At 41.1% G+C, this 24612-nt stretch overlaps 1 protein-coding gene across 2 annotated transcripts in view; it reads right to left on the bottom strand.

The window, feature by feature from the left end:
* NHS (NHS actin remodeling regulator) overlaps window positions 1–24612 on the bottom strand; it is a 345114-nt gene continuing 320502 nt past the window's right edge. The window contains exons 4-9 of one of the 2 annotated variants that reach the window (XM_070365605.1): window positions 16497–16559; window positions 14308–14500; window positions 11692–11823; window positions 7982–10258; window positions 6635–6761; window positions 1–4081 (exon numbers count right to left, since the gene is read on the bottom strand). In XM_070365605.1, coding sequence (XP_070221706.1) covers window positions 3472–4081; window positions 6635–6761; window positions 7982–10258; window positions 11692–11823; window positions 14308–14500; window positions 16497–16559 — 3402 coding nt within the window. In that variant the 3' untranslated portion in view covers window positions 1–3471. Of the gene's footprint in view, window positions 4082–6634; window positions 6762–7291; window positions 10259–11691; window positions 11824–14307; window positions 14501–16496; window positions 16560–24612 lie in introns of both variants that reach the window. The other variant, XM_070365604.1, reaches the window with a different exon arrangement.

The raw sequence follows: 24612 nt of genomic DNA, 5'->3' as shown, positions 1-24612 counted from the left end.
GTCACGTTTATTTGCAGTTTCTATACACACTTTCTAGGTAATCAAACTTTTCTGGTACATTTTTTTGAGAGGGGTTCACAATGAAATTGTCACCATTTTTACTAAAAATAAATACAAGACTTAAAGTGTTGCACAGCTCTAAAATATACAAAGGCTTGAATTGAATGTAAACGTTGAAAACATCTTACAAAAGAAACCATTTTTGCAACAATTTAAAAAGTCCATATTTACAAATATTACAAAAATACAAAATGGAGGCAAGTCCATAAACCATTGTCTTTCGGCCAGCATGAACTGGTTCTAGTACCAAAAGAGTTACACTATAACCTTCCTCATAGTTGTAAATCTTTGTCATGATCTAATTCTCTGAGTCTGCCACCACTGCAGCATATGTACTCTCTCACTGAACTTTGGCAAGAGCAAACAGCATGTTTTTGTTTGCTACAACTAGTCCATGTCCTCTACTTAGCCAAAAAAAAAAGAAAAAAAAAATCAAAAAATAAGGAAAAAATATCTCCCCCACACAACATAGACATGTTGTATAACATAAAAGAAGAAAAAATAGCATCAGTGCAAACAACAGAAGAAAAGTTTGGGTTGATGTTCTTCACAATACCTAATGTGTGTATCCTGCTTCAAGATGGCAGTGATGTTGAAAACAGCCCTCTAAATCTTGGTCTTATATGCTATGTGATAAAGCCATGTAGATTATTCCAAATTACAAAGGAATTTCTTGCTTTTTTAAAACTCAGTTTGTTACTCAATACTCTTTTGCACAGTGAATTTTAAATCCATCTTTATCTGGGTTTTTTTTTAAATCTATGAAATATAAAATAGAGAAACTCTGCTATAGATTTTTAGAGTAAACAAAATAAGTAAAACTATATTCTAAGGGTTAGTTCTGTGATCATTACATATAGATGCTCTTATTGCCTCACAATTCAAGTCAATATGTATTTTAAAATATATATATGGTACCATTACTTAAATTAATATCAATAATAAGGTGACATATTTATTAAAGCCAATTTGTGTTTTCTGTTCAAGATTTAGAATCACTTTTAAAGCCCACATACCTTTCTTTACACTAAAAAACCCCTAATTACACAAAAGCCATACTGCAAACGAACTGCTTTTATGAAAATTACAAAAGATCACCTATTGTGACTGGAAATGACTTCTTATCGCATTTGTCTAAAAACCTTATTTTTAAAAGTTTGCCAAGTGTACTTTTTAAAGCATGAGAAAAAAGTTATTCATGTTCCCATGTGGTGTTAAACCATGCTGGTTTTCTTAACTAATGGGTTCCAATGAGAAATGATGGTCCATTTGTTCCAAACCCCCAAACGTTTTTCTTTTAATAAAAAGTATAATACTTTATAAATGTTCAAATGTATCCTTTACCAGGTAGCTTATCTATCCCTGCACAAGCATACACACACACACATACACACACACACACACACACACACACATTCTCCCTCCTATACCCTACCACCCCCAGCACCCCTTTTACACACAAGGATGACAAGAAATTAAGAAACACATTTTGATAGCGAAAACAGAATAAACTGGATTTTTTTTTCCCAAAGAAACAAACAGAAACCCAACAGCAATCAGATCCTGTTATTCTCACTCTGTAATGTCTTATAAAGTGTTTCTATTGAAAGACAGCATCTTCTTAGACCAGGCTTTCTCCTTCATATTGCATGAATTAAACCAAAACCACGAACCCCCTTTCCCACATTCTACTTTCCCAAATGCCACTTGCATAAGCTTAAAACCAGCTGCTTATCAATTTCTTGGTAACTCTGGTATGTTCTATCATTCTAATCACATTCTATTCTTTTATAGGCCATATTCCTTCTTAGTTCTCTACTTTCTACCTTCTCTCATTCAAAACATATTCCAAGTTCATAGCTGCTTATATTTCTGACATATCATCTCAAACATTAGTATCAGTTCATGTTAAAATCACGGGTGTATAACCCACTGGCAGATTTCAACTTGTAACTACATTTTTTTTTCAGTTTTAAGACAAGAAAAGTCAAGTAATTTCAAGTAATTCAGCTTGTTTCCCTGCCTTCATTTTATCAGAGCACTTGCCCTGACATTTCTTGTCCCACCCACCACCCTCCCCTTTTGCCATCAAGCAGATAGAGTAAAATCAGACAAAAACTCAGTTGTATGTAGCATTGTGAACCAGAGATGCTCCCCAATCCCATTTAACAGTGAATATAAATAATGCATATACACATACCTATTTCCCAACTACATTGTTCACAGTGTCATTTCTGTTAATTTTTAGGTAGCATGAATCTCATCAGCACAGAGAGAAAGCATCACTGAAAACTCATTGCAGGTACTTACTGATAAATCCACAGCTCTGTGGCATGCTTATGTTTTATTTTTGTTCATTAAACAACCTGGAGCTAATTGCTAAACTGTTGAAGGAGTTTAAAGATAATTGTCATCAGATTATGACGTTTATGTCCCCAGCAGTGTAATATAAAATGGAACCTAAAATTAACTACTGTTTCCCCTACTCATTCTCTTTAAAGCAATCCATTGAAAAACTGAAGTTAAAAGGACACTGTCAAGTGCTGTTGTTCAGGGCTTTGTATTGAAAATGATGACTTCTCTCACTAATTTTGTTTTTTAAATCAAAAGCATGCTTTTACTTCTGTTCAGATTACCACATGGCCAATCAGCCACGTGTTACCAGTAGTTTGTGTGGTGCTGCAATTTGTCACAAAATGGTTAAGTCTGAATTCATTGTTTTAAATTAATCACATTTCACTATATGACCTCAAGATTTCCTTTATTTCACCAGTTTAAAAGTCATATTTGAGGTTTATCACTCAGAAATCATATTGGTGGACATTTAAATATGGTCTTCGATATGAAAATGGTATTCACAGAATACAATTATTACACTGTATTTGTTGTGTTCTATAAACAGTTGGTGTGTGGTAGATAATTGGCCACATGTCCACTCGTCGTTGATAAATCTATTTACACATTTTTATCAAAAATATGGTATTTACATGTGTGTAGTTCTTCTAAATTTTGCTTTAGTCCATTTGAATGTAAAAATATACCAAACCTCCAGAGTAATTTCATCTTCATATGAATTATGACAGTGAGGGCTTTGTTTTCTGAATAGGCAGCTCTGGGAAAAAAATTTTCTAGGTTTTGTGAAAAGCACACATTTTAAAATTCTCTATTATCAAAAGGAATGAGACTGAGTAAATCAAACTATGCTAAAGAAAAATATGAAAGACAGTGCAGCTACTGAAAAACATAAGAAAGACCGAACCACCTTCCATTTCCCCAGAAAATATTTAGGAACTCATTGGTAAACGTGATGGGACCCCACCACATGCTGACTTATCCCACGTCTTCCGTTTTGTTCCTCCATCCTCATATGAGTAAGGTTTTGGCCTTGGATAGCCAGCCTGGCGGGTTCGCCTACGTGGAGCTCTGGGAGGATCGGTCGTCGTGTGGGCTCCCGTCAGAGTTTTCGGTCTCACCCTCAGAGATTGCCTGCATGGGCGCGTTGTACAGCCTGCAGCGGACACTGTAGCGGCTGCTGCTGGCCGCAGGAGGAGCCCGGGAACGTCCAACCCTGGCTGATGCTGAGGTGGCAAAGTTCTTCGAGGAAAACCCTTCTGCGTTAACCCGTGGGGAGCACGGAGAAAGGGGAGATAGTGCTTCAGTTCCCGGTGACCCCTGATGGGCCTCATGGGGGCTTTGGGGGGACTCCGCGGTGAGGTCCCCAGGAGGTTTGGGCAGGATGGGACTCTTCAGGATCTCAGTAGCAGACATACGGTAACTGGAATCTGAGCGACTGCCTTTCTTCAGGAGTAATAGCTTAAACTCTTCATTGGATGTGTTGGACTTTTTGGCATTTCGGTAGATGAGGCCAGGAGACCTCTGGCTGTTTGGGGTGGTCACATTGCTGTTGGGCGAGGTGACAGAACCGGCACTGTTGCTGCTACTGCTGCCCAGGGAAGCTCTCGATTTACTGCGGACAGACATGTCCCCAGAATCTTTTCTTCCAAGTACTTTCCTCTTGGACCTTTTAAGAAGGGGAAAAATCTCAGTCCACAATACATTTGGATGAAACTAAAAGTGTTAAGTCACATTCCTGCATCCCCTTACAGAACAGTTCGGGGCCCCCGTCTGCTGGGATACTAAGCATTAGGGCCGCAGACATGAGGAGTAAGACCCAACCCTTGTACTTGCAGCCTGTGGGAAATTCTCCAACAACCAGTGGACAGGAATTAGGTTTATGGAAGGGACCGTTTCAAATAATGACTCATGTGGGGGCTAGAGGTTTTAGAGGATGACTTACTGGCATGTTTCACAAAAGTATAAAAAACTACTGCTGAGTTCTGGTTAGCATGTAGATGGTGAAGGACTGTCCCCTTCATTCAGCCTGTCTCTGTATTACAGATGAAATACTCTGATGTCTGGGACTGGCTTCCTATGAATACTGGGAGAGCAAAGTGGATGGAGGTATGGATGGGACAGGACTAGCTACAGGCTGATGGTTGATAGGTTGATAGGTGATAGACATGTCTGTGTGTGTGTTTAGGTGGGGAGGAGGGGTGGGTGCATTATACTATTCTGTCTACTTTTAAAATTCCTCCATATAAATATATTTCTTCCATGACTCCTTAAATAAGTCGATCTATTTTGGCTGCAAATACCATTTTCCATAGCTACCTAGGAATTTCAACACTCTATTAATCAGTATCTAGGCTATCTCTGGAGCTCTTAAAGCTCTGTGCACTATAAGCTCTCAAGAAAAGAAAATGTTTCTTGTCACTGTGCTGCACATAAATAAATGCTGTCTAAATGTAAATCTAAGATTGCCAAACTCTGTTAAGTCTACCAAACCTAGGCACCCATCCATCACTGTATTATTTCTTTAGCTAAAATAAACAGGCATAAATTTAGTGAACTTAATCATGAGTCAGCATGACGTCAGTTCATTGCAACGTACTGGCGACTTGCTTTCTCACCAACCTAAAAACCTGTAGGTTAGAGAAAATGTCAGCTTTGCAACTGGAAACCAGCCTGATTTTCATGCACTGGAAGCTCTGTGGTTACTATCTTGTGTATGTCAGTGTCTGGCACTCCAATAAGGTAGGGATTTCAAATTAATGTCTGCTTGTAGTATCTATCATATTCTAGACAATGACATGATACTGTATCATCAGAACAGAACGCATGAGCTATAGGTACCCTATTTACAGCAAGGGAATAGGTAAACAGGTTTTAAGTGGCTCGAGACTGGATAAGTGGCAGCATTGGGTTTCAATTCCATGTCTTTCTGACTCTACTCCTTACATTCTGTCCACTCTTCTAGACACTAGCATTGGTTCTTTAACTCACATAGCATTTAATAACTTGTCCTAAGGTTGGGGATAAAAGCAGGTGAGGGGAATGTAACTGGGGACAAAGAAAAATAATGATTCTTCATTCTCCGAATAGAAAGGTGAGCCTGCTAAGGTCTACACAGAATGTGCTTGTGAGCAGTGCTCCTTCTTTATGAGAGAACCACATGAAGAGAAAACATGAGTTTCCCTAGGAGGTATGATCCTGGGGAAAAAAACAGTGGTAAGCTACTTGAGAAGAACTTGCTTCACAGTATAACTCCATGAGGAAGACAAGACAGTCCCCAAGTTTTGTCCCTTGGGAGCCGCATCTAGGTCACTGAGACCTAGTGAAGTAGGCAGTCGCAGCTGTGAAAGGAGTAGGCGTGCTCTGGACAGCTCAGTCTGATACGGGCTCAGTTTCCAAGGGCTAGTTCCTGCTCTGTTCTTTGGTCACAGCTTGTAAGGAGTGTTCTTGCAAATAGGGGCTCTGATCACAGGGGTGCGGGGACTGATGAGAGAATGTGAATGATCAGCATGGAAGCAGCCCAGAGGACATCCCCTATTCATGGGATGCTGCTGCTGCTAAGTCGCTTCAGTCATGTCTGACTCTCTGCGACCCCATAGACAGCAGCCCACCAGGCTCCTCAGTCCCTGGGATTCTCCAGGCAAGAACACTGGGATGGAGGAGCCTGGTATGGAGCATTAAATCTAGAGAAGGCCAGTGTTATTAAAGAAAGTTTTAGGAAGAGAGGGGGAAAAGAGAGTAATGATTAGTTGTTGTGGACTGTGAAATGGGCAGGTTTCTACACTGTCTTGTTTTAAATCTGGGGCTCTGTGTAGTGAGTCAACTTACCTCTGCTAGTGTAGGGTTATAGCTTTGAGCATGTTTTTTAGGTTAATAAATTATTTAAAAGTCAGGGATTACACTAGAGTTTGAGTTTTCACTCTTAAGTTACTTGACCACAAATTGCTTTCAAATAAAAACTTGTTCCAGAATGTCTTTCCTCTGGGGGAAAAAACAGCTTCCCTCAGCAGTTCTTAGGAAAGTCTCTCAATTGAATTCTACCTCACTACATATAAAGCCACATATTTCTCATCTTGAATATAAGTCTATCAATTTGATTTGGAAAAATAATTTATTTCCTTGTGTTTTTTGAGGAATGTATTACTAGTACCCAAGGCTTTTCCATATTTGCATTTGATGAGAAGCATCATCAGAAGCGAAACCTTTGGTGTCATTGCCTCACCTGTGAATAACTGCAAACAAATCCTCAGTTGTTCGAGGTTTGTTGGGAGACACGAACACACTTTCTGCTTCAGCCTGAGAGTCTTCACTTAATGGTGAGATCACAGAGTCATCACTCGGTGACGATTCTTAAATTAAGAACAAAAGCATCTTTAGGAAGAAGTCACCTGGCACATTGCTGGGCTTCACTCACTTGGGGAACAATAAACAGCAGTTACCTGGCTGCCATTTTTACAATGAAAGAGCTATCACTTAGTCCCTCCGTAACAAAAGCTTTGATCGTAATTGTTTTAGTAAGTTAAAAAGGAGGAGGGATTTGTCTTACATATTGTGGTGCTCCTATGTTGGGTGCATATATATTTATAATTGTTATATCTTCTTCTTGGATTGATCCTTTGATCATTATGTAGTGTTCTTCTTTGTCTCTTTTCACAGCCTTTGTTTTAAAGTCTATTTTATCTGATATGAGTATTGCTACAAACCAATACAATATTGTAAAAAATTTGCCTCCAATTAAAATAAATAAATTTATATTTAAAAAAAGGAGGAGGGAAAGCAATACCCAAGGCTGTACTGTATTATGGGGAAGAGAAGAAAGAACACTTCAGGAAGTGCCAAGAGACACCTTTCCATTGTGACAAAGGTGTCAACAACTGACCTTTCAGTGAAACCTCATCCACACTTCCTTGGGTCTCCTCTGCTCCGCTGTTATCAGAGGCACTTTTGGCTGAAATCCCTGAAGCAATATTTTCCTGCTCAGAACACTTTTCAGGGCATGGATTTATAGTTGATATCTCTGCTTCAGAGCTGATATTCCCAGGCACTTTGTCATGGTGGTGGCTCATCCCAAGTTGAGGCTTAAGTTGATAGCCTATGTCTGTGACTCGAGTTGGAGAGTCTGACTGAGGTGTGAGCACATCCACAGACTCTGGGGGTGCAGCTTCCTCGCGATCTACAAAAGACAACTTCTGGACCTGCGCTAGGGCTCCATCCGGACCAGCTCCATATTGCAGTGTCTTACCATCTGAATCATTTGGGCGAGCAGCAGAGACCCTCTGAAAGCCTTCCGTGAGAAAGTCACAACTTTTACTTGGTTTGTTTTCTGAAACAGGCTCACTCTCCATATGCATTTGGTCTCTTGTGACACTTGAATCTAGAAGATTGCTACCAGCTGAGGTTACTGTTTCTGGATCACAATGATGCTTCACATCAAAAGTATGTTTTTTTTCTAACTGTAGTTTATCTGGTCCCATCTCAACTGCAGAGGAGTCTAAAAAGGACAGGATGGTGTCTTCAGTGGTGTACTGACATGGTAATGATTTCTTAATCACGTGTGGCCTAATCTTACCTGTGGTGAGAGTGCTTTCCTCCAGGTAGGGGAGATCTGTGTTGTTGCCTTCTTTTTGCTTAACTTCTTCAGATTTACTGATGGACCTAAGGTTAACTGATTTCAGGACCGTGGGTGTAATTGCAAGAGACGGTGGAGGATTGGACCTCAGAGTTTCTCCTACTGTGTTCTGCTTATTATGACTGAAGACGTGTAGTGGGTGGCGGTGGTGGAATGGTTTGTTCAAGACATTATGAAGAGCACTTAGGTCAAGATGGGTAGGAGGTATAATTGGAAGTTCCAGATCTTTACTTAGTGACAGAGCGCCATCTTTCAAAGAGGGTTGCTGGAGGGAAGATTTCCTTTCTGGGACTTTTGGCTTTCTTTTGCTGCCTCCAGGAGACAGTGGGCCAGAAAAGAAAGCAGTAGGGAAAGAGGATGTTGGCGTTTCAGACTGGCTGGAGTAGCCACTTGATGGAGATGCCAGGCCAGCCAGCTTTTCTGGTGAAGCCAGTTTAAACTCATTGTCGACAGAAGGAAGGGAGGGGGTGGTGGCTCTAGATTCTGACTGGGATGTTTGGGATTCAGAACTCTCTGGAGATTTAATGCATTCGATAACAGTGGTACCTGTAGCAGTGCTTGAATTCGATAAAGATCTGTAAGGGTCATTTGTTTTCAAGTCATTTAGAAGCCAGAGGTCTGCATAGTGAGTTGATTCAGCACCTTCATCTTTGAATGGTGGAACATCTGGAGTGTCTAACTGAGGTTCCTTAATACCATGTTCATTCTGGTTCATCCACGAAGGTTCTGGCTTGGTGGGAAGATTGGCATTTTCCATTCGAGAAGGTGTGTTGGAGAAATCGAGAGGCAGCTTCATTTCCCTGGAACTGTGAGGCAGGAGCTGGCCACTGCTTGTCTTTGGTTCTTTCTTCTCAGAAGTGTCCGCATTTCCGTCAGACTTCCTCAATGATGAGCTACGTTTAGGTGGAGTTGGCTTTGCCTTTGGTTTCCTGAAAGAGATGCTTGGTCTCCCCTGCCTCCTGTGGTCTAAGTAGTCCTGCCAGGCACAGTCTGAAAGTGCAGGAGGAACCCCAATGCCCTGGCTGTTCTCCGGGCCCAGGGCTGCATAGTGACAGACATAATTCTTACTGCCTTTGAGACCACAGTCAAAGTGCATGGAGGTGTAGTATCCTTCTGTGTCCACTGAAAAGTGAGAACTGGTGTCAGCTTTGTCCGACGGAGACTTTTCCAGAAAGCTGTCATAAGTGGCCATGCTTGTGAAGCTTGGGCAGCCCAGGCTGTCTGCCTTGGGACGCTCAGGACTAAAATCCTGGCGGCAGGAGGCGTCGTGATGATGGTGTAGGTAATTCCACTCGCTGTCACTCGTGTTGCTATTGTTGGGGTCATCCAACAGGTCTGCCACCGTGGAGGTAAAGGAGTTTGTCCGGTGGCCTCTCACTTTCTCCAATTGGTCGTTGTACTGCTCTGTCACGAAGACACTGGTGTCCTCATTAGCATGAGGGGCCGTGTTGAGTGACAACTCCGAGTCACAGTGTGAAGAGCCAGTGAGGGGAGGCGAAGCTGCAGGAGGGATTGTCTCTGAGGTCTGTGAGGGGCATGTGGAGCTGCTCCCGCTCCAGTTGCCACTGGATGACTGGTGGTCATCTTTCTGGTCCATGTGGCTGCTGAGGAGGACGCCAGCTGTGGAAATGCAGTGGATGGGACTCCCAAAGGTGTCTGAGTTGGAGGAGATATCGCAGCTGCCAGAATCGGCAGCCATCCGGGACAGACGTGACCTCCCTCTCTCATTTAACTTGTGCTGGGGGCTGTGAAGATGTTGAGAACAGGCCAGGCTCAAAGCAGGCTGGTGCTCCTGTGCACTGGGGCTGTTGGGGGCCTCACTGCAATCGGTAAGGGTTCTTTCTTGGTCTCCCACGAAAGGCTCCCCCTCTTCATATGCTGAGGGTTTAGCACCAACTTTGGGCTCAGCATCCCCACCTCTGTTGCCCTCCCTGGGAAGGCTCCGAGATCTCGTGCGGCTGCTCACTGCAGTAGTAAACACGGTGTCACCTTTGTCTGCCAGTGCAGAAATGTTGCCAGCAGAATGAGAAAGGGAAGCTGCAATGCTTTGACCTCTTTGAGCTCTGATTCTTCTTCTGGATGGAGCAGCAATCAGAATATCCTCAGTTTGGCACTCCGAGTCCCTGGTTCCAGATCTCCTGTTGACAGTGTTGGAAGGGTCTGGATTTGTGTGCACAATCACATTCCTTTCCCTGGCCACGGGTGATTCATCAGAATCTAGGGCACATGGAAAGGCACAGTGAGATACTTTATGCATCAGCAGATGAACAGACATTCTGGGAGTGAGATACTTTATGCATCAGCAGATGAACAGACATTCTGGGAGCTGTCCACAAGTTTGGATGCTAGTATGTTGAAGTTTTTCTTACAGGAAAAAAAAAATCAGTGTATAAAACGAGGAGAAAGTTACAATGCTTTGGGCAGTCTCTCTCTGTCCCTTTGCCTCTCTGATTCTCTCTCTCTATATATACACACAGAAATACACACTGTATGTATATATGTATATACACCAAGAGAAGATAAGTATTTATATCTCTTGTGAATTCTCTCTCTTCACGATCAAATTACTTTACCCCAGTAGGTCTAATATTTTTTAAGTAAAATACATCTTGTTTTTTTGGCCACTATACACTTTTATTTCTTGATATAAGCATAATGAAATAAAAATCATAGAATTCATTATGATATAATCTTGTATACAAGAGATACTATCATAATAATTTTTAAAATTATAGGAAGAGATATCTTTAGTACATTGAACAAAAAAAATAGAAAAACTGTAACCAGGGGTATCATGTTATCAATATTCAATATATGAATATGCTTAAAATTTACCTTTTAAAATAATTAATGTCATAGAGTATATCTCTCTTCAGACAAATCTATACTTTTCTAAAAGAGTCTTTCACTGAATCTTGTTTTGCTTAATTTCTACCTTCAGAATATTTTTACAAGTTAGCAAAATACTATATTTCAGCCATAAAATCTGAATGTGCATGCTGTGATGCTAATTCACTCAGTCGCATCTGACTCTTTGTGACCCCATAGACTATAGCCTGCCAGGCTCCTCTGTCCATGGGATTCTCCAGGCAAGAATACTGGAGTGGGTTTCCATGCCCTCCTCCAGGGGATCTTCCTGACCCAGGATCAAACCCGCATCTCTTATGTCTCCTGCATTGGCAGGTGGGTTCTTTACCACTAGTGCTACCTCAGTTCAGTTCAGTTCAGCTGCTCAGTCGTGTCCGACTCTTTGCGACCCCATGAACTGCAGCACACCAGGCCTCCCTGTCCATCACCAACTCCCAGAGTCCACCCAAATTCATGTGCATCGAGTCGGTGATGCCATCCAGACATCTCATCCTCTGTCGTCCCCTTCTCCTTCTGCCGCCAATCCCTCCCAGCATCAGGGTCTTTTCCAATGCATATATGAGTAAATCCATAAAGTCAAGCTTTCACAGTCAAGAATGCAAATTTAAAAAGTAATACTACCTGGCTTACTGAACACCAAACAAGTACACATCATTTCAAAACCTCTATGAGTTACAATAATAGTTGATGATTTTAAGGAAGCTGGTTAAAGGCCGGCTTCCATTATGTGTCCATATAATTGGCACCCGACAGAATGTTTAATTAACAGTTTTATACCACACCTATTTCTTGTTGGACTCTTCTGGGGATACCCGAAATGGTTTTCCTCCTCCTCAGTTTTCGTCTCCGCTGTAGCACAGATTGTGAATGAACAAGAGAGCAGCGTATACTAGCCTCTCTGTCAAAACCGACTCCTGCAACCCACAAATAGGTCTCATTAGCCTTTAGGAATGGCAAACAAATTTTTATTTGCTTGAAACACAATGATATTTATTGATTGGAAGGAAGGAAGAGTTTGGATTAAGCCTGTAAACAAATATAAGGGAGCCCTTATTCAGCTCTTATTTAAATTATGCTGTAGTACATTAAGCTTTACTTCTAAATGCAGCTCGCCACAATAGCTTGCACTGCCAAAAGTAACAAGCCAAGAAGGAAAATCAAAAGACAGAGGAGAGAAAAATAACATCAAAGAATCACTCTCACACAGAAATGGCTCCTTAAGGACTTCTACAACCTTTAGTTACTTACTGGTCTCTTTCTGGGCTTTCTGAAGTGGATATCTTTGCATAGCACAGACAGACAAATATACCACCTGTCTGTCTGTCTCTGTCTCTCTCTCACACATATACACACACACCACCATCACCACCTGTGAGGAAAACAACAACCTAGAGATGTGTTTTTAAAATCATAATGTAACTGCCTATTTCTTCTGCTACCTAAATTGGACACCTTTTGGTCTAGCAACAGTGTCTCATCAATAAAACATACAAGGCAGTCCCCACTTCTTCACTTAAGTGGACCTACCTTCTGTACCAACTGTCAGTAAAGCTGGAATTCCCAGTCTTTACACATGTGTCTGTTTTCTTCTGTAAATACAGGGAGCAAACCATGATTCTCATTAGTTGCTCTTTCCATGGTCTCTTGACACACTAATGCAGCCCTTTCAAAACTAGAATGATGCAGGAGGTGAGGAACTTGAACTGCCATATGCCAAAAGTGCTTTGGAATCTGGTTGCCTCTTCATGTATCCTGATTGTTGAACATGGGGCAGGATGGTCTGTTAAACCTTTGTTCAGTTATGTAATGAAATGGTTTGAGTTCTGCTTAGCTTCATAGTAATAACAGTTTCTAGAACTCATGTTGAAAAATCTGAATGAGATATCATATGATGAATAATTTCAAATGCTATCAGATAATTCATACTAATGAAATTTTCCTTTTTTAGTTCCAACCAGAGATTAAAATCCTTCCTTCTAATCATAATAATTACATTACAGACATAGATATTTTGTGTCATATGGACATAATTGACAACTTTCTCATTAAAGTTCTTTAAATCAACATATAATCTAGGCTTGAGCCTGAGAGTTCCTGAAATAAAGCAGAAGGAAAGATCTTTCATTTTCCTGAATCACAAGACCTATAATCAAAGGACTAAATTTGAAAACAAAATTTTACTTACAGTGCCATGAAGAAAGCAGGTGCTGCTAATAATCAGATGTTTCCAGAACTGAATAAGAGGATGCCAAAATGATCAATTTTGACAGCCATCTCATTTAGATTATGGAGATCAGATAAAGTGTACACCTCTAGGATAATTTATCCTACAAGTTGAATAGGTCATCAGGAAAATTAACTCCCAGCTCACAATCAGCCAATCAACTAGAACTCCTACTTGTCAGGAAGAAAACAGTATCCACCCTGATACCTGGTCATCATTTGCTCCCCACTTTATATGAGAGAAATTTGAGTGAGGTTAGTAATGGCCATGTCCAAAATGCATCCTGAACAACATAAAATCTTCAGTTATTACATGTTACCAGGATGGAAGTCAGTCATAAAATGGCCATTTTGAGCTTCTCAACATAAGTTAGAATTTAACTATTAGAGATGCTTCAAGAAACCCCAATGGATAGATCATTTAATTTCCATCTTTGAAAGTGAGACTGTTTTACAGCAACATTTTGCTTACAGCTAAGGTTACCACATTGGAAAATCACCAATTCTGAATTTTTCAATTGCTGCCAATAAACTTTCCAAGAAAAGTCCACACAGGCTTGCCTTTGACTTAGACTAATATCCCAATTTTCAGTACACAGGAGGAGGAAAGCAGAGGGTGAACAGAAGACAGGCTTGCTGGGTTTAGAGCAGAATTCAGCCTTCATCTATGAATCCATGTATTTTTAGGTCAAAAATCAGTAAAAGCAGTGCAGAAGTCTAAATGATCTTTTAAACAAGCCTACCTCCATCCACGGAAGCATGAAAGTAAGGTTTTATAGTTGATCTATAGGATCATTACTTGCAGTTTTAGAAATCTGGGGCTTGCTGCTCTCTCTGGCAGTGGCCCGCATCATTACCATACGATTAATCACTGCCGCTTTCTCCATTATTTCAGTCAGCTCTGGCCAGAGAGCTATTTGGTGACTTTTTTTTTCCCCAGAAAAACTGTCTATCATTTACATAACAAGCAGCCCAGCAGAACATATGCAAATTGATGTTCAAAACCTGACAAAAGCATATTGAACATCTTCTGGGTTGCATCCTGATGAAAAAGGTATTATTTGTTTACAAAGTGGTATTCTTAACTGGTACTCCCACCAGTACAGGCTTTGACCATATTTAATACACTGAATATTCTGACCCGACTGCCCCAAAGGAAACGAACAGAGCAATACCAGTGACGTTGATGGGAATAATGCAGGAAGAAATCACTTGGGCATCTTGTTTCATCTTTTCCTCTGGCGTCGGGAGAGGCAGCGCTTTGCTCCAGTTGGTCTGCTTGTCCAGTGTGGAGGGGATATTGTGTACTGGGTTTTTCGGCCTTTGCCCTAACATGACATCTGTATCTTCATCCTCTGGGGGATGGGACTGCAAACAAAGTACGTTCAGACTCAGCTCTCAGAGTTTATACACAGACACACATATAAGGAATTTCAGAGTTTAGTTAAGAAAAATGAGGTCAGAAATAAGCTTTCAGGTCAAACGAAGAATTCCTAGGCATAGTTAGTAAGCACAACAAATTGAAAGTTATAATTTCAACAGTCAAACAACACAAAGGAAAAAAAAAAATCGGCTAAACATGCTTTTCAGGTCAAAGGGAATTAAGAGGAGACACCAGGTAGCCAGAAATCCCCAAACTTGAAACTGAAGAAAGATGTGAGTCTCACTTTCTGGATATCTGTCTCCCCATAAATTCTTACTCAAACTCTTGAAAGCTCTAGGTGACTAGGATCACAGACAGAGGATGATTTAGATGCCCTTGAAAAGGTTTGGAAAAGTGGCCAGAAAGCCTGGAGTCAGGAGACATTCCAGAACACATCACCAGAAGGATGAGCTGACCTAATCTGAGAGGCCAGATTCAAATACGAGGAGTTAATTTTACTGCAGGACGATAGCATTTGTGAATGATATTTAAAAATGCAGTTTTCCAACACTATACACATGGAAAAACAAAAGTGAAGAACTTCCTCCCACCATTGATAGTGGAAAATACAAATCCTGTTATTGGAGGGAAAGACTCAAGTGGGTTTCCTCTTCAGATTCGGAAGAGTAAAACAGTCTTATTTTCCTTCACCTTTGTATGTGAAGCTTTTCTTCCAGCTGTGTATTTAAAGGCCTTGACTTCCATGTGATGTTTGAAAATTCTCCATCCAAACCTTTGATTGATACTAATATTGTCTAACTTTTATTTCAGGGTTGGGCTCCTAGCCCAGATTTTTAAAAAGGCTTCATCCCAAGTTAGATTTCAGGGGTTGGGCTTCTAAACCAGATTATTAAAAGACTGTTTTCACCACTGAACCTAGTTTTCTTTCTTTCCACAATTGGCAGGAAGGTGGCTGTATAAAATAAGCATTTTCCCCTCTTATTCCAGTTATGTTTTAATAATACTCTGTGCTAAAAATCAGGATCATTCAATAAATTCTCATCCTCACATTTGGAAGCATCACACCCTGTTGACTCAGAGGATTGCACATATTGTCAAGTGAACTGTCCTCAAGTCCCCTTAAAGAGAAGATTCCAGAGCCACTTATTTTAAATTAACCCCCAGCATTTGCTTACCTTGTCAGAGGTATCTGCAAAGCCCCCCAACACACCCAACAGGATATGATTACCCCCTTGAGAAAAATGTGTTCGCCATGAACGTTTGTTAGCAAAACATTGCAACCTTCTTTCTCTCTTCAGCTTTTGTGCAGATTCCCAGCGAAGCGAATAGCTCAAATAAAGTTGGAGCACAAAAGACTTTGTTTCCTAGGTAACTTCCAAAAAGGAAAAAAAAAAGTTTGGTGCGTGCAGAAAGAGAGACAGAGAGGGGGAGAGAGCAGGAGCTGGAGAGACACCCCCGCCACACACACACACCAGAGGCCACATTATGTAGGCGATTCCTTCCTTGAATAACAATGGACTGGGAAACAAAGAAGGAATAGTGACCTGACTACAGTTTCTGACCAGCAGCCAAAAGCACTTTGTATTTAACGGTGACAGGGACAATTGGCTGCCAGAGAATCCTTTTGTCCTGTTCTCTTTTGATTTGAGAAGCTGAACCTTTACAGTTCTGATAAATATAGGGCAAGCTGAAATTTCCTTTCTCTGAACTACAAAGTCCAGGAATGTCATTAGGTGAGGCTTTGAACAGAGCCTTCATGCAACTGGGGGAGGGAGAGGCATAGAACAGCCAATGACATTACTGTCTGCTTTATATTTTATTTAATTCAAGTTAGGGAAATACTACTCTTTAAACTGATTTAAAGGAATACCTGTTGGTTAGTTAGAAATAACAGAGTTTTCCATAAAGAAAGAGAGAAGAAAATGACAGTGTATAGAGAGAATGGGATAGGCTGTGACGGAATGTTCTCAAAACCAGTACCTTTCTACTCCATGGGGTCATGTGGCAACATTCAGTGGGGGAGGGCGAACGGGTGCTGTTAAACTATGAACATGAAATGCAAAAAAAAAAAAAGAGAGAAAATTAAAAATATGCACACAACACACAGTCCGGTTAAGCCAAATCTATGATATGAATGAATGAATATACCAGGATAACTTCTTTCCTTCCTTCCTTCTTTCTGAATGCATCATTGTTTTATAAGAAGCAGCATGGTGTGGTTAAGAGCACAAATTCTGGAGCTAGACTGAGTTCGAATCCTGATTCTACCTCTTATTTGCTGTGTGACCAGGAGCACTAAGGTCAGTTTTCTCATCCTTAAGGTAGGAAAAGAACAGTATCCGCCTTTTAGGGCCATTTTGAGAGTTAAATGAGTAAATATATGTAATAGGCTTAGAAGAATCATGGCACTTAATAAGTTCTACATGTTAGCTATCGGATACTATTACCTATTATTATTATCCTCACTTTGTAGCTATGAAGTAGCTGTGAAATTATCTTTGTACACTGTAATTTGATACCTTTTAGATCCCAGTCCCACTTGCTAATTTGGGAAAGACCAAGTTATTTTCTTAGAGTGAGTTTATTTTCCTGTGAACTGTTTGGAAGAAAATGTCTTGTGTATAATTTCCTCCACTGGACTCCTCAAAATTTGCCTCTTCCTCATATTCATAGACTGTATTTGAAGACAAGGCCAGTTTCACAGGCATGTGACCTGTGCAGTCATATAGGACCCCACACTCAGAAGGACTCCATTCTTGGTTTAATGCTATTGCTATCTTGAAATTCTAAGTTTTTGAGTAATGAGCCCTTGTATTTTCATTTTGCACTGGACCCCACAAATCACATAGGCAATCCTGTTAGAACAATCTAGTAACCAGAATCCCCTTTTCAAGATCTACTGAGAAGGACAGTGAAACTCTTTTAAACTCTGAACCATGTTAGCTTTGGATTCAATTAGCCCTCTAGTGCAGCATTTGGCATACAATATTGCTTTAATGTAACATGAATTATCTCTGGATGTGTCTTTTCATCTATTAAGGTTACTAATTCCTAGAGGTCAGGCGCCATATTTAACTTTCCTTTCAGTTATCCATGATGCCAGCAAAATGCCTCCTCATTTGTAAGAGCTCAACAAATTATTTGTGTATTTGAATGATACCAGCTCTTTGTGTCTTAACAGTGATGGGAAACCCAAATAAAGTCAGGGTCATGTTCAATATCTCAGAAGGAAACAGACACCACAGACTCCAAGGGTACTTACCATCTTAAGGCAAATAGGCGAAAAATAGAGAAAACCACAAACAACTCTTGGTTTCATCAGAGGCTTAGCATTGGTGTACGCAGTTCTAGTTCTTGAGCCTGTGGCAGACGTGTTTCGGAGGGGAGGAACATTCCAGGTCTAATTCTATTCTAAGTTTGTAAATTTTAACTGACAGGGTTGCTCATTAACTTCTAAGCAAAGCAAAAGCCATCTCCTCCTGCCCAGTTAACTTTGCTCTAGATCTTATTTAAGGACATAGTTTTGTGGAGTCCATGGCTCCCTCATTGAAAGCAACTGTTTTGAAGATGTGGTGTATGTGGACAGAGACTAACTGGCCTCTATCATAAGAATCAATCATAGGTAGTGACATGCAGGTCTCAAGTAAGACACTGGAGTGTGCAAAACAGAGAACTCATGGAAGCAGGAAAAAAGGAACCTGAATGCAAAACCTACATGGAAATCGAACCTGTTTGCAAGAAACCAAACCAAAAGTGCTCATGAAAGGATTTCAAAAAATTACACAGCAGGAAGCAGCAGGGCAGAAAATATATTAGTGATTAATAATAATAGAGTAATTTTGGTAGTTTGTCTTAAATCTCCTTAGTTTTCCTGTTGAATATTTTTTTTCCGGGAATGAAGGATGAGGAGTGATTTTTATTTCTCAGCTGTTTGAGAAACGCCCCCATCCCATTAAACAAGCATGAGGTGACACCTGGGAATGACTAAGGATGGAACGTCCAGAGAGAGCTCTGACTGTTCAGTTCTGGCCACCAATCGAGGTTTCCATGGGTTATACTCCACAGAAGATTCCTTCTCAGCTAATCAGCCTCTCCACTCTTTTTTTAAACTGCAGTATTTACAATATTGTATTAGTTTTCAGGTGTACAATCTATTCCTTTGATAGTAGCTCCAGCCTCCAGCTTGCGAGGGCTGAAACTAGGTACTCTTGAGCTTGTGTGTGTAAGGATTGTGTTCTTTGGTTCACCACCTAGACACAAGCATGCAAGGCCCTGCGGATGATGGTCTGTCTATGTAGAGTATTTTAGTTCATAATATTCACATGGGCTGTGGTTATATTCTCGCCATGACTTCGTAATTGCCTTAGCATAATATTTTAGACCTTCCTCTTTCTTGGGTATTTGGTCAAAGGAATTAAAATCACTTGGATTATTTCTGATTAGGTTTTTCTATGGCAAATACAGTAGTTCATACAGTGTTTCCCCTTCCTTTTGCAGGCTTCCACTGTGGCTTTCCCACTAAGTTTGAGAGGCCTCAGACTCCGTGTTGCACCATTTTAGAATCAGCCACCACCAGTCATCTTGTCCCTGACAAAAGATGCTTCTCTGAGGCTTTTGCTGCATTTCTGTCCCTGCTGGCCCCATCAGTTACAGCCTCAGACCCTTTCCCTGGGTTCCTGTGGAATTGCTTCAATAAGAGCTGGAGTTGTAACCAGTGTTCAGAATAAGAAATAACAGACATCATACTCAACAGCTGTCAAAGAAATATTTTTCGTGAATAATGAAAGAATATTTTCCAAAACCCCAATTTCTCTTGTGGGGTGTGTGTGAGAAAAAGTTCATTTCTACACTTTCATGGCTATGAACAAGTATTTCTCCAAAGATCTCAAGACTTTCTCCTATCTTTCTGTTACTGCCAAAAGAAAAAAACAATCTACCCACAGTTTACTTTCTTTTCAGTTTTATTTTATATGCTGATGGGGGCTTGTTTTGCTTCAAAACTTTCCAGAAGACATCTGTTAAAATGCTGTGGGTATTCCAGCAGGAAATGTTTTGAAAAATTGGCTTTGGTTTGTGATCTAACCGATACCACATGGCATTTATAGCAGTCAACTTTCAGAGCTGATTTATTACTATCATGCTGTCTTAAACACGAGAAATGTTTACTAGAGAATCAATGCTGCGGCACATTTGAATACAGCAAAACTGTCCACTGCAAGCCACTCTGGGCTCCTAGTGAGGTAAGGTGATCTGAAATCTTATTCACATCCTGCCCTGGGGCTTGTTGTCCTTAGACTGAGTCTGCATTTCTGCACAGAGTATGGCCTGTCTGCGAGATAGAGGGGAACTTGTCTGCCTCAGATTTTTCTTCACTGGAGTGTGTGTATGTGTTGTACACAAATAGGAAGTGCTGTGATCTTTCTGAAAGGCTTAAAGGTGTCTGGCATACCTTCTTCACATATGACTCTCGCTGCTACAATTACACAGCATTGTTATTCCCTTGAGACTGTCCCAAAGTCTCCTGCTGGCTGACACTGGCCTCCTATCTTCCCAGAATGTTTAATAACATCATGTTAAACTCATACTGTGTTGCTCTCTTTCCTCTCTTCTCAACTCCAACCTTTACCAAAGTGTACAACCATGGGGAAAACAAAAGGATGAGGTAAGTCAAAGTCTAGGGCTCATCGCAGGCTCTCCCTGTCCCTTTCCTGGTCTCTCCCTCATAATCACACTCTACCAGGCAAAGCAAGGCCTTCATACTTCCCCAGCGGGCCTGAATGCAGCACCTCACATACCCAAAGCCTTCACATCACTCTCTTGGTCAGTTGTGAAGCTGGAGAGAAGCCCACAGACGAGCTCACATCTCCATGCTGAGAACTCCTGGTGATAAACCCAAAGAAAGAAATCTCTCAAGCAGAATTCTGGACAGTGGTTTGTAGGCTAAGAGGAAGATATTTAGGAATAGATGCCTATTGAGTTCTTCTTTTAACCACTCTATACACTAATGTCTATTTAAAGCACATGTACAAATATTCACACTGGGAAAAATGGCCTTATCCTTGTTATGTCTGCTTTTCCCAGTCATACGTTTATTTCTGTTCCCTGATATTGACACCACCACTTCCTCAATTCTCCTGAGAAGCACTTTACAAAAGGCCAATATGCAAATGCAAAGGCACTCAGTATCATTTCTCATCAGGAAGATTCAAGTGAAAACCACAGTGATATACTAGGGGCTAAAATGTAAAAGATTAATAATACCAAGTGTTGGCAAAGATGTAAAGCAACTCAAACTCTCAAAAATTGCTGGGGAGAATTGAAAGTGGTGTAGCCACTTCAGAGACTAGTAGTGTCTGAACTTAAACACATGAACTTAAACAAGTGTCCACCTTTAAAATTTTTTTTTTTTACTTTTAAAACATTGTAGTAGATTTACAATACTGTTAGTTTCAGATGTATAGCAAAGTGATCCAGTTATACACAAATACATTCCTTTTCATATTATTTTATATCATAGGTTATTACAAGATACTGAATATAGTTTTCTGTGCTGTACAGTAAATCCTTGTTTTTTTTTTAAATCTATTTTATATATAAGGCTGTGTATCTGTTAATCCCATACTCCTAATTTATCCCTCCCTCTGATTTCCCCTTTGGTAATCATAAGTTTGTTTTCTATGTCTGTGAATTTTGTTTCTGCTTTGTAAATAAGTTTATCTGTATTATTTTTTAGATTCCACATATAAATGATATCATATAGCATTTGTCTTTCTCTGTCTGACTTATTTACTTAGTGTAAACCTAGTGTAATAATCTCTGGGTCCATCCATGTTACTGCAGATGACAGCATCTCACTTTTGTAATGGCTGAGTACTATTCCATCGTTCCATATTGTGTGTGTACATGTGTGTGCATACCACATCTTTCTCCATTCATCTGTTGATGGACATTTAGGTTGATTCCATGTCTTGGCTATTGTGAATAGTGCTGCTATAAACACTGGGGTACATGTATCTTTTGGAATTAGAGTTTTCTTCAGATATATGCCCAGAAGTGGGATTGCTAGATCATATGGTAGCTCTGTTTTTAGTTTTTTAAGGAACCTCCATACTGTCCTCTATAGTGGGCTGCAGCAAGTTACATTCCCACCAACATTGTAGGAGGGTTCCCTTTTTTCCACACCCTCTCCAGCGTTTATTTGCAGACTGTATCTACCTTTTAATTCTCTCTTTAAGTATATGGAAGTGTGAAATATGAGTGTCCACAAAAAGCCTTTCACAGAGATATGTATAATACGTTTTTTCATAAAAGCCCCCCAAAACCCCTAACTAGAAATAACTACCAACAGCAGTATGGATAAACAAGTTGTGGAGTACTATATTCATACCATGGAATACTATACAGTAATAAACAAGAGCATGCTATTGATACACATAATATTGACCTCCAAAAAAGCATGTGGAGTGAAAGAAGCCAGATACAAAAGAGTACCTGCTCATTCACTTTTGAATCACATACCATTGATAGATTGATAGACAGTTTGTGTATGAGATCCGCTCCTAGTGAGCAGAGCTTGAACGGCAGTGGCAATGGCAGTGGTGCATTTTTCACCCTCAGAGAGGCCTCCTGAAAGACCCTGTGGAACCACAGAGAATCGCTCTCCTTTTGATCTCAGCTGCTGCTGCTGCTGCTAAGTAGCTTCAGTTGTGTCCGACTCTGTGCAACCCCATAGACGGCAGCCCACCAGGCTCCCCTGTCCCTGGGATTCTCCAGGCAAGAACACTGGAGTGGGTTGCCATTTCCTGCTCCAATGCATGAAAGTGAAAAGTGAAAGGGAAGTCGCTCAGTCGTGTCCGACTTTTAGCGACCCCATGGACTACAGCCTACCAGGCTCCTCCATCTGTGGGATTTTCCAGGCAAGAGTACTGGAGTGGGGTGCCATTGCCTTCTCCATGATCTCAGCTAGAACTGAACAAAAATTCTCAGTGTGATGGAATGCAAAATGACGTGTATTTTAAAGTTCAACAATCCTTTGTTTAATGGAATCATATTAATGAAGTAATTTAAATGTACAGAGCACATTAAAATTATATTTTGAAGCATATGTGGAAAGTATTCTCATGGATGGAAAAGAAGGCTACGGGGAGACTGGGGGAGGCGGGGCACAGTTCCCAGCGCTGCTCTGTTATTTATTCACAGGAAGTGCTCTGGCCTGTCCAGAAGAGCACAAAACAAGGCTCACCAGACCACAGTCACTGTGAGGTTACTGCCAGTGAGGACCTTCTTCCTCCCTGGTGGCTAGCTTTGCCAATTGGTGGGGTCACTGCCCAGGGCCACTTAGCATCAATCCTCAAAGGTCGCTTGCACCAAATAAAGATATGAGTGGGGGAGAAGCAGGCCAGGCTTTGAAGTGCTGCAAATAGCACAAATAACTTCCCCAGACCATAGGAGCTGGCAGCATGAGACTCAGCACAGCCCTCAAGTGTGAGGCGGTTCCACCCTCACCCTCTGTGCCCGGCCCTTGGCTGGGGGCTCCAAGGTTGAGGCTGAGCCGGGGCTTCAGTTGCCTCAGCCCCACTGACTGAAGAGCTTTTGCGCATCTGGTCTCCTGCTGAGGGACACGTGCCCCTTGTGACTCAGGCAAAAGCTGGGTAGGGTGCTATTTGACTTTACCACAGCAAAATAAAAAAAAAGCCAACCTTCTCGCACACAAGCTAAGCATGTTGCTTCTTTACCCCTCCCCCTCTTTTTTTCTTTTTAAAAAAATACTGTCTGGCCACATCAGGTGGCATGCAGAATCTAGTTGCTTGGGCAGGGATCGAACCCAGGCCTGCCCTGCAGTGGAAGCAGGGTATCTTAACCACCGGACCACCAGGGAAGTTCCTCCTTTTTTTAAATTGGCTCTTTTCAAATTCCAGCTCTATGAATGTTATCACATGCATGGACTGCTGTAATCCTAGCACACTTAGGATTCAGAACATTTCCATCATCCCAGCAAAGTCCCCCCACTCCTACCCCTGGCAACCACTCATCTGTCATCCATTACTATGGTTTTGTCTTTCTGAAAGTGTCATATAAATGGGTCATACCTTTTGAGACTGGCTTCTTTCACTCACCCATTATGCCTTTGAGATCCAGCCAAGTTATTGTATTATCAGCAATTTGTTCCTTTTTATTGCGAGTAGTATTAATATCTTATTGTCTGCTTATACTTTGAACAATGAAATGTCTCAGGCATGCAAGAGAATGTCAACCTGAGAATGTTCTGTAATGATGTGTACAAACAAGTAATTTTATTGGCTGTTCCACAGCCAGGGTAATGTTTTACAAAGAAAGAAACTAAAGTCTGCAACAGGGAATTTTCTTTGTTACTCACAATATTTAATATAAACCAGACTCATTGGCTAATGCTGTCCTTAGCTATCGTGCTGGCTCTTAAGCTGTGTCTGTCAGTTCCAAGCCTATCCTTCCACACACTGCACTGGTACTGCCAGGACTCTGCAAACATTTCTGTGCCAGCTGCTCCCTCTTAGCTTTTGCCCTCAGAGTGTCAGCCGCTTTCTGCAGTTACTGTCTCTGTGTCACCTCAGTTTCCCATTTGCCATGCCAGTCTTATAATACCTTCTCTCTTTTAAAATAACTCTGCGCTTTCTGTTTTCCTGACTGGACCTTGACTGATAAGGTACCTAGCATTGGCTCCTGGCTTGCTGATGTCTGAAGCCTCTGAAGTACTTGCTACTTCCAGTTCCTCAGTCAAAGGAGGAAAATATGAACAAGTGTGATGTTCCATGGGATGTCAAGATTTTAATGCTTTCCGCAGTTTGTGGCGGAGAGCAGGGGAGCCAACATAATGTCAAAAGCTAACTGCTTCTAATGGCCCTTGAAAATGGGTATAGAGGAAAAAAGTATTTGCTGGGGTCACTCCACATGCCAGGTGCTGTGCGAACATGCTCCAAGAAAAATACCGTATTGGAATAGCAGCTACAAAGTCACAAACTACTTACAGCCAGTTTCCCAAATCTGTCTACCTGCTGTGAAGACTAAACAGGTGAGTGAAGAGGAGAGTGTGAGAGGCATCACCACTCCTCCAGTCTTA

This window comes from Bos mutus, chromosome X (assembly GCF_027580195.1).
Source record: "Bos mutus isolate GX-2022 chromosome X, NWIPB_WYAK_1.1, whole genome shotgun sequence".
Lineage (NCBI taxonomy): Eukaryota > Metazoa > Chordata > Mammalia > Artiodactyla > Bovidae > Bos > Bos mutus.
The sequence above is the reverse complement of the archived record's forward strand: the minus strand, read 5'-3'. Positions and strand labels throughout refer to the sequence as shown.